At 47.3% G+C, this 9,025-nt stretch overlaps 1 protein-coding gene across 2 annotated transcripts in view; it reads left to right on the top strand.

Moving 5' to 3' along the window:
- Positions 1-6,582: 6,582 nt before the first annotated feature.
- The window catches only part of TBC1D8 (TBC1 domain family member 8), a 67,192-nt gene continuing 64,749 nt past the window's right edge, over positions 6,583-9,025 (top strand). The window contains exon 1 of one of the 2 annotated variants that reach the window (XM_090020534.1): positions 6,583-6,930. In XM_090020534.1, the coding sequence (XP_089876660.1) occupies positions 6,804-6,930 (127 nt within the window). In that variant the 5' untranslated portion in view covers positions 6,583-6,803. The remainder of the gene's footprint in view (positions 6,931-9,025) is intronic. The other variant, XM_090020543.1, reaches the window with a different exon arrangement.

The following is a 9,025-nucleotide window of genomic DNA, read 5'->3' as shown; positions in this document are numbered from 1 at the left end:
CCCAGAACAGCCCAGGCAGGTGCCACATGAATGGGATTGGGCATGCAGGTGACAGGGCCATGGGCCTGCTCTGGCCTGGGGACTGGTCCTGCACCACTCATCTGAATTTGGTACCCCTACATTAGGAAACTTCTCTGCACCCCTACAATTTGTAAAGAAAAATTACACTGACTTTAAAGATGGGTAACAACTTTCCTATGTTCACAAATTAAGTTGGTGGTAAACACAAGGCTACAAGATCAGAGTCCTTGGTATAACCCACAATATACTGTCTGAATATACTGTGCTATGACCCAAGCATATATAGTACTCTTTCTCTGTGAAATTTTCCCCAGAACTGTATGGTAATTCTAGAAACTTTAAAATAGTCTGCAAATTCACTCTCTTGTGCTATTTGTTAAGGTACTTACACCTAGAGATAAGCCATCATAAATAACTCAAACAGTCCTTTTCATATGGCATATCAAGGATGGGAGGAGTTTAGAAGCCTTATTTTCTTTCTGCTCGTATTCATTTTTTTCCAAATTAATATTCTTTTTACTGAAATTTACCTTTTCTTGCTTCTCAGCTTTAATAGAACTGAAGATACTGGATAATACAGGCAGCAGTATTCCTGCTCTTTTTTAGGATTTATATGAGAATACCTGCAGAATGTATACTTTTTTTCAGAAAGTTGAGGCATACCTCTGGCATTTTTTCCTTTCTGTGCATGACTGTTGTTTCGGGTGGGATTTTGAAGGAAGATTCTTAGACTATCCAAATCCTATGTAGACACTGGTTGCTGGATCTACCCAATAAATAGCTAGGGGACCTTCCTCTGCCAAGTAGAGATAACTGCATTTCATGATAGGGAATCACTGAATTGTTGAAAATTAGTCTGAAAGGTATGCTGAGCAGCCAGGTAGTTTATCTCCTTGTTCAATGGCAGGATCAATTCTACCTAAACCATTTCTGACAGATGTTTGTCTAAGCTGGTGTTAAAAACATGATGGAGATTTCACAGCTTCCCCAAGTAACCTATTCCTGTGCTTACCTATTCCTACAGTTGGAAAGTTTTCCTAATGTCTAACCTAAATCTCCCTTGCTGCAATGTAAGCCCATTAGTTCTTGACCTATCCTCAGTGGACATGGAGAACATCTACATTGTAGCATCCTTTTTCACATATTTGAAAGCTGTCATTTCTTTTTAGTCTTTTTTCTCTAGATTAAACAAGCCCAAGTATTTAGTTCTATAAGCCTTCTTCATGGGTCATTACTCTAATCATCATTGTTGCTCCTTGTTAATACTCTCTTCAGCTAGTCCATCTTTCTTGAAGAGTAGTGTGTAAAACCAGATACAGCATGCCAGTTGAGGCTGTCCCACTGCTGAGTACAGTGGAAGAATTATTTCCTGTCATGCATAACATTCCTATTTGTATGCCTCAGTATGAGGTTTACTTTTTTCACCACAGCATGCCATTGTTGACATTTTCAGTTTGTGATCCGATATGATCCCCAGATCTCCTGCAGCACTGCTGCCTTCTCATTTGCCTAAATACCTTCTCCTCTAAGTGCTGTACTTTGCACTCATCCTAATTAATCCATACCTTTTCCATCATCAACCCCCAACATTTCTAATGGGCCACCACACACACGCCATTCAGAATATGAGACTTCTCCAAAATGTTTCCTTTACTTGTTTCCTCAGGAAGAAGTGGCTCCACTTTCCAAACAACCCTACATGGGTAAAGTACCTCCCTCTTTGGAGAGCGGAGGGGCTTCACCCCTCCCAAACACCCTCTTACACCTTTTACAGTGGTTCTCAGGCCAGGGTTACATCTAGAGCAGTAGTTTTCAACCTTTTTCATTTGCAGATCCCTAAAAAATTTTGAATGGAGGTGCAGACCCGTTTGACTTATAAGTGCCAGTATTCACATACTTTTGATTGATTATAGTTACCTTCTGCAGACCCCTTAGGCAGAGTCTCCAGAACCCCAGGGGTCTGTGGACCACAAGTTGAAAACCATTGATCTAGAGCATTAGGTTATATAGTAAAGGAGAGGCTATGGCACTGCTTTTCAGCCAGGAATTATGCCACCTAGTGAGCCCCCTTTCAGTGTGTAGCTGATGAAATTCGCAGGCTGACTGCAGACCATTTACTATGCCCTCATGGACAACAAATGGTCCACAGACCAGTTTTAGAACCCCCATTCTACATAATATGTTTATACTTTGATTATGATATAGTCATGGGAAGACAGAGTCAAAATGTAATGCCAGATATAATAATAATGTATATTACCATTTTCAGGCCCCCTTTCTGTCCGGGCCCTGGGCTGCCACCTGGTTCGCCCATGCCTGTGTCCAGACCTGTCTGCTGCTTTCCCTGTCAAGGAAGAAAATTAGGAAGAAAATGCCTATGTGTCGTGTTGCTTGTTTCCGGATTGGAAATTGATCTGAAAATATAAATCTTTCTTCCTGCATCTAATACACTTAGTTGCATTTCATGGCACTCAGCATACATACAGCCATAATTTTCCCCCAGTTTTTCTTGAGTTTTTATTATAGTGGGTGCATCTACACGTTCATTAATGTGATGTAGTTACTGCACATTAAGTTTAGTTCTTGTATAACCAAGTTCCACCAGGACATGGGCTTTTACAAGTGCTAACTGTGCAGTGTTGTATTAGCATGAGTTTTGTCCGGCACACTACTGTGCTGTGTTATGAGGCTATTGGCAGTTAGTGTCTCGTAGATGCACCCAGTATGTACTATGAATTTTACATACCATAGTTTTCTGTTATCCTGGGTTAGTTTTCTATCCATCTCCATCTCATGCTCCTCAAGTCATTTATCTTTTTTTTTAATGTTAACTCCTCCCAACTGATTCTACATAGCACAACATCTTGTTTTGAAGAAATAAATTGCAACGTCTTTTGATGTTAATGATGGTTGAACCAATTTTGATACAGTTAAATAGCCTCAGCTCTGAAGGAATACTGTTGGTTATGCTCAATAAAAGCCAGGTCTTGAGGGGTAATCAACAGTGGCATGTGTGTGACATGTGATACTAAAATAGAAACTAATTTTACTCTTGCTTCCCTGTCTTTTGCTGGGTCTCTAGCCTCAAGAAAAAAAGTCCTTATGGAACAGAAGTCTTGGTGGAGACCAACAAATCAGTCAGTCCTCTTTTCAAATACTTTTCAAATGAATTAGCACAAAACCCAAAGTTGAATATAAAAAAAGGCAATAAATGTAAGTTAAGAAATATTGTGACAAAGGAACAAACATTCACAAATCTAGCTACACTAAGAAATTATTTTATTAAATGAGGATTGACATGCTGCCCTAGCTGCTTCATGAGAAGAAAAAACACTGCCCCATCCCACTCGTATGCCAAATGGAGAGAGGGAGGCAGTTAACTGTGTGAGTAGTCAAGCAGAAGGTTGGACAGGGTGGCACTTTAGAGACCAACTGGCTCAGAGAGGTATAAGCTTGCACAGGCCACAGTGTCTGATGAAGTTGGCTGTTGCCTATGAGATCTTACGTCTCTCTGAACCAGTTAGTCTCTAACGTGTCATCCTGCCCTGCCTACTGCATTTACTGAGCACAGATTTTAAAAAACCTGACTTTCCTTCACTATTTTTTTTAAAAGATGACCTTATCAACATCCTTATTCCTGTACTACCAGTCATCTGTTCCTTTTGTTAATGAGAAGATGTGGCCACCCTCAGGCTAGGAGAACAATCACTATTCCTTTTGCTTGCTACTCCTTTGTCTAAAAATAAAATTCTGGCAGTTGTGTAAAAATGAAGATCAGGGCTTACACGTGCATATGGTGTGTGGAGAAAAGGGGAAAATAGACTAAGGCAGTGGTTTTCAAACTTCCTAAAGTCGCACAACCGTTTAATATTACTTCTGCTAGTCTTACCTTTGTGGGCTGTGCGAGCTGACATGGCCTGGCAATGGTAGCGCATGACCTCCTGACCCGCTCCATCATTGCCCCCAGTCTCTTTGCAGAACCTCTGATGACTTACTGCAGAACTGCTGGGTTTTGTGGAACAGTTTGAAATCCAGTGGACTAGAGCAAAGTACAAAGTTGGCTTGACCACAGGCTATTCCATTAGCATCTAGGAAGTAAGCTAAACAGCATGATTACCACTGCCCATGCCCTGAAGAAGTCTGCAACTGGCTGCAGTTTTTAGAATTTGCAATAGGTATAACGTCTTGGAAGTAGAAGGCCACATTTCTCAATTCTTAATTGAAATTCTCCATTAATTGGGAACTTTCCCCACATTAGAATTACATGATTTGTCCCATAGTAGCTGAGCCTATAATCTAAAATAAGAGATTGCAGGAGACTCTGATCTCAGTTACTATAGGGCTTATAAAGAATTACTTCAGATTTGCTATTACTTGTGAGCAGAATCATAAGGGAGAAAACTTCAGTCATGGAATCAGAGAGTCACATTTCAAGAGTAATTAGGATTATTTAACCTGCATGCACCATTGTAAAATAATGTCTGTTTTTTACAATGGTGGCATTTGGTGTTAGAAAGCTGTTTTCCACACCCATTTAAATAGGCAATATGTGCATTAGGGGAATACATGCATTTTCTAAGACAAAAACTAGTGTGAAATGTCCTAGTCTGCTAGATTTTCTCCATGTAGACTCCAAGGTTTAGGCTTTTCTGGAAAGGAAACAAAAAACAAAACAACTGGGAAAACAACAATAATAATTAACGCCCCCCCCCCAGTGGCTTGCCTAACTTCTTTTGATGCCAGATAGATTTCATGATTCTCAAACCAGTGAGGCTGTAAGCTGTTTGCCGCAGGCACTGACTTTATCTTCTACATTTCTGCAGCAAACCAGGGTCAAGCACTGGGGTGTTACAGTAATATGAACAATAAATACTGTAATTCTTTGGGTATCCTCACACTAAACCTTTCAGTCATGTTCAGCATCTGATTTCTTTCTTACTGTGGAGAGCTAAGAGATCTCACAGGCATTAACTTTAAGGTACTTAACTTTAAGCATACAAATTCATGACCATTAACTTTTAAGTTTAGCATGTTCCTAAGCAAGTGCAAACTCAGGTTCTAGGCTGGGATCCAGGGGAAAAAAAAACCTATGGAGTTTTTCTTCCCCTCCCCATCACCATGCAACCATGAAAGCAGCTATATAGTGCAAACTTTATTCAGCTCAATGTATATACAACACATAGAGCTGACCAAGCAGTCCAGTGGTTACAGGCTCACTTTGAAATGCACATGGCTTGTGTCTGAAATGATGCAGCTATGTGCCAATTTTCAGTGTCCCAAGGGACTGTCAAAGCATGTTGGCAGGTATATTAGTGCCTTCGTGTCTAGGGGCAGGGTCCTGGGTTTGTTGTGATGGTGAGGGTAGGCTGCATATGCCTCCAGCCATCACTCACCAAGGGATAGATTAGACTGCAGCAAATAACTACAGTTCATCTTCCTGGAAGGGCAATGGGGCTATTAATTGTGGGAATCTTTATATTTAAGTGTGTATGTGTGTGTGTACCAAAGGTTAGCAACCCGTGCGTGCCAGAGCATGGCATGTGAAACCATTTTGCTTGGGATGACATGGCAGGTCCCTGCGGCTGGCCAGAGCCCAGGCTGCCCTAGCCCAGCTCGTTGCTGGCAACAGGCGCATATGGACATTGGGGTTCACCCAGGACCCCAACCACTGGTGGGGAAGTGGCTGGGGTTGCGCTGCCACAAGGATGAGGGGCCCCTCATGGCTCCCACACCATCTGCCCCTGGCACAACCACATCTTACAAGTGGAGGTTGTGGGGGTTTTTGGCACCTGACCCAAAAACATTGCAAATCCCTGATATACACACACACATACCCGGACCCTGCTTTGGGAAGATGGAGGCCCCTCTTTTTGAGGGGGAAAATGGGAGGGATGAGGGAAGAGCAAAACAGGGAGCCTGCTGGAAAGGGTGTGTGTATGTGTGTGTGTCTGAGGGTGCTGGAGGGGATGCATGTGTACAAGTGTGTGATAGAGAGGATGAGTGTGAAATGTGTGTGTGTGTGTGAGTGAGAGAGATATGAAGAGGGTGAGTGGTGGAGGGGATGAGTCTGTGTAAGATAGGAGGAACGTGTGAGCATGCATGTGTGATAGGATGAGTGTGTACATGAGAGAGAGATGGAGGGGATGAGTGTGTGCACACCCATGGGTGTGATAGAGGGGATGAGTGTGAGTGCAGGCTAGAGATGGAGGGGGTGAGTATGTGTGTAAGAGGGGAGGAGTGTGTGTGATAGAGCAGATGAGTGTGAACGTGTGTGTGAGTGAGATGCAGGGGATGAGTGAGTGTGAGCGTGTGGCGGGGAGGGGAAGGAGACACCAATTTGACCCACTAACAGGACTGAAGCGTGGGGGGTGTCTGCGTCCTAGCAGCGAAGGAAGGAAGGCGACCCCCCCCCCCCACTCCCCTCGCGTGAGGAAACAACCGAGCCCCGGGAAGCGGCATGGCTGGGGTGGGCCGGCAGAGGCGCCGGAGTCTCCCTGCCCCTGCCCAGCCGCCGGGAAGGGCGGAAAGCCCAGGCAGGCTCGGCGTGGTCCGGCCGGGGTGGAGGGCGGGCTGGTAGGAGGAGGGAGGCGCGGCCGCTGGGGGAGGAGGAGGCAGGAGGGAGGCCGGGCCGGGCCGGGCCGGGCGCGGGGGAAGCGTCCTGCCGCCTGGCTCCGGGCCGCGGCACAAAGCCACGGCGTCCCCGAGGGAAGCGGGCAGGAGAGGACGGGACAGGGCTCCTCCCCGCGGCCGGGGGCGATGCAGTGACCCGGGCCCGCGGCAAGATGTGGCTGAAGCCCGAGGAGGTGCTGCTCAAGAACGCGCTGCGCCTCTGGGTCACGCAGCGCACCAGCGGCTACTTCATCCTGCAGCGGCGCCGGGGCCACGGCGACGCCGGCGGCCGCTTCACCGGTAGCAGGGCTGGGGGCGCGGGGTCGGGGGAGCCGGGGGGCAGGCGGGGGCTGGGGCTTCCCGGCACCTGCTCGCCCTACTGGGGTGCTAGCGCCGCGGGACTCGACTGTGGTCGGGCGGGGGGCAAAGTCCTGGGCTGGGTGTAGGTGCGTGGTAGGCACCGCTCTCCCCCCCAGAGCCCTGATCTGTGTCCTGAAGCACCGGCGCCCGGGGGCCGTAGCTAGTGTGGTTTGGTTGCCCACCAGGCGGCCGGCGGCCCTTCAAGGGTATCGCGTGCTGGCGCGGTTCACTCTGGACCCCGCAGCTTTGTCTGCGCCTTGCACCGGGGGGGGGGGCGGGGGCAGGAGAAGGGCGGCGGGGCTCTCCTGCAGGCGGGGGAAGGGTGAGCACTGAGGTTTCCCAGGGTGAGCGCTAGGCTCAAGCAAGGGGCTTGAGTCTACAAAAGTTGAGAGTCGCCCTCAAGCCACCTTCCAGCCTATTTTAGCACTGTGTGGTCACAGAATCGTAGCAAACAAGGGTTGGAAGGGGCCTCAGGAGGTCATAAGCCAACCCCTGCTCAACGCAGAGTCCATCCCACCCAAGGTTTTGTCTATCTGGGTCTTAAAAACGGTTCTCCTCTCTTGACTCTAGTTTCAATAGCAGGTTAGGCAAGGATTTGTGTATGGGATGGGTTGGGTGGTCTAGAGATGACCTCTGAAGGGCCTTTCTAGCCCTGCCTCTAGGATTCTAATTCTTTGCCCCTTGCATCTCCCCCTACATTTTCCTGTGAATGCACCACAGGTGTTTTAGCCACTATGGCCACGTCCAGACCTGCATGGACGTTTGGTGCCCCAAGGACAACTAGCAGTGATGTACCTTGTGCTGCTGCTAGTTGTCCTGGAGGAACTCCTGTGCCACACACACTCTGGTTCATTGCAGATTACCCTGGGTGGGATAGAGGATGTTAGTACTAGCACTGGGTTGGCCCCAGTAGCCTGACCTGGGGACCTGGGAGCCTCCTGGGGTTGCAGTAGTGGCGATTGTGCTGCATGGAGCCTCGCTGGCAGTGGAGTGTGGCTTTGGCTGGCCAGGCTCCAGCTTTGCCACCCTGTGTGCCACTCCACTTTTTTCCCCATGGTTTTTTTTGACCCCTGGATATCTAGGGTTCAAAAATCGCTCCATGGTACTCCCTTGCAGCATGGAGAACAACTGAATGTGCAGCATGTGACGCCAGAGATGTCTGCAGTGCCACATACCACACAGCCGTGCTCATCTTGAACACCTATGTTGAACACCTTCATGAGAAAATTGGATGCTTATCTTGGTGGGATCCTATGACCCCAGCTGACTTCCTGCCCTTTGGGCGGGGGGCTGGGACTTGATGATCTTCCGAGGTCCCTTCCAGCCCTAATGTCTATGAAATCTATGAAATCTGGATGGGGCCTATGTGGTTATCTGCTGGGAACAGGTCTGGGTTGCCTGGCAGGTAAGATGCAGGTTGCTTGTCTTCTGTAGGGATCAGGAGGTGTGATGATATTAGACTGGTGTTCTAGGACAGAGCCTCTAGAATAGAAGAGCACTTGTCCAGAGCTGCTTCTCTGGGATCCTTCCCAGTGCCCTTAGTTAGTGCCCTTGGCTTGACAGAAGCTCCAGAGAAATCAGCTAGAACTTTGCTGTCAGTAATATCAAAAAGTAATATAAAAAATACATCAGAGCAGAATCATGAACACTTCCCTCCTATCCTTTTTACCTCATGGTCAGGTTGGTATGGACTGTGGGGGGTTTTGCTTACCGCTGAAGTAGGGGGTCTACCTGGGACCTCTTGAGCATAAATTGACAATGTTATAGAAGCAGGACATTGGCTGCTGTGGTTCCCCTGCTTTAGCTGTGGCAAGTTGGGGTGTTAGGTCTATGTTGCGTCAGGGTAGATGGTAGTCTTATGTAGAGTTTAGGCTATGGTTTGTATGGGATACTTTGGATAGGAATGATCCTGCTTCAGGTAGGGGCTTGGACTAGATGACCTCTGGGGGTCCCTTCCAGCCCTTTTCCATGATTCCTTTATCTGTGTCTAGGGCATAATTAACTCCTCATAGGCTAACACACTAAGATATATGAG

Source organism: Crocodylus siamensis, chromosome 1, assembly GCF_052110815.1.
Source record: "Crocodylus siamensis isolate JL-2025a chromosome 1, ASM5211081v1, whole genome shotgun sequence".
Lineage (NCBI taxonomy): Eukaryota > Metazoa > Chordata > Crocodylia > Crocodylidae > Crocodylus > Crocodylus siamensis.
This window is presented reverse-complemented; position numbering and strand designations above follow the sequence as displayed.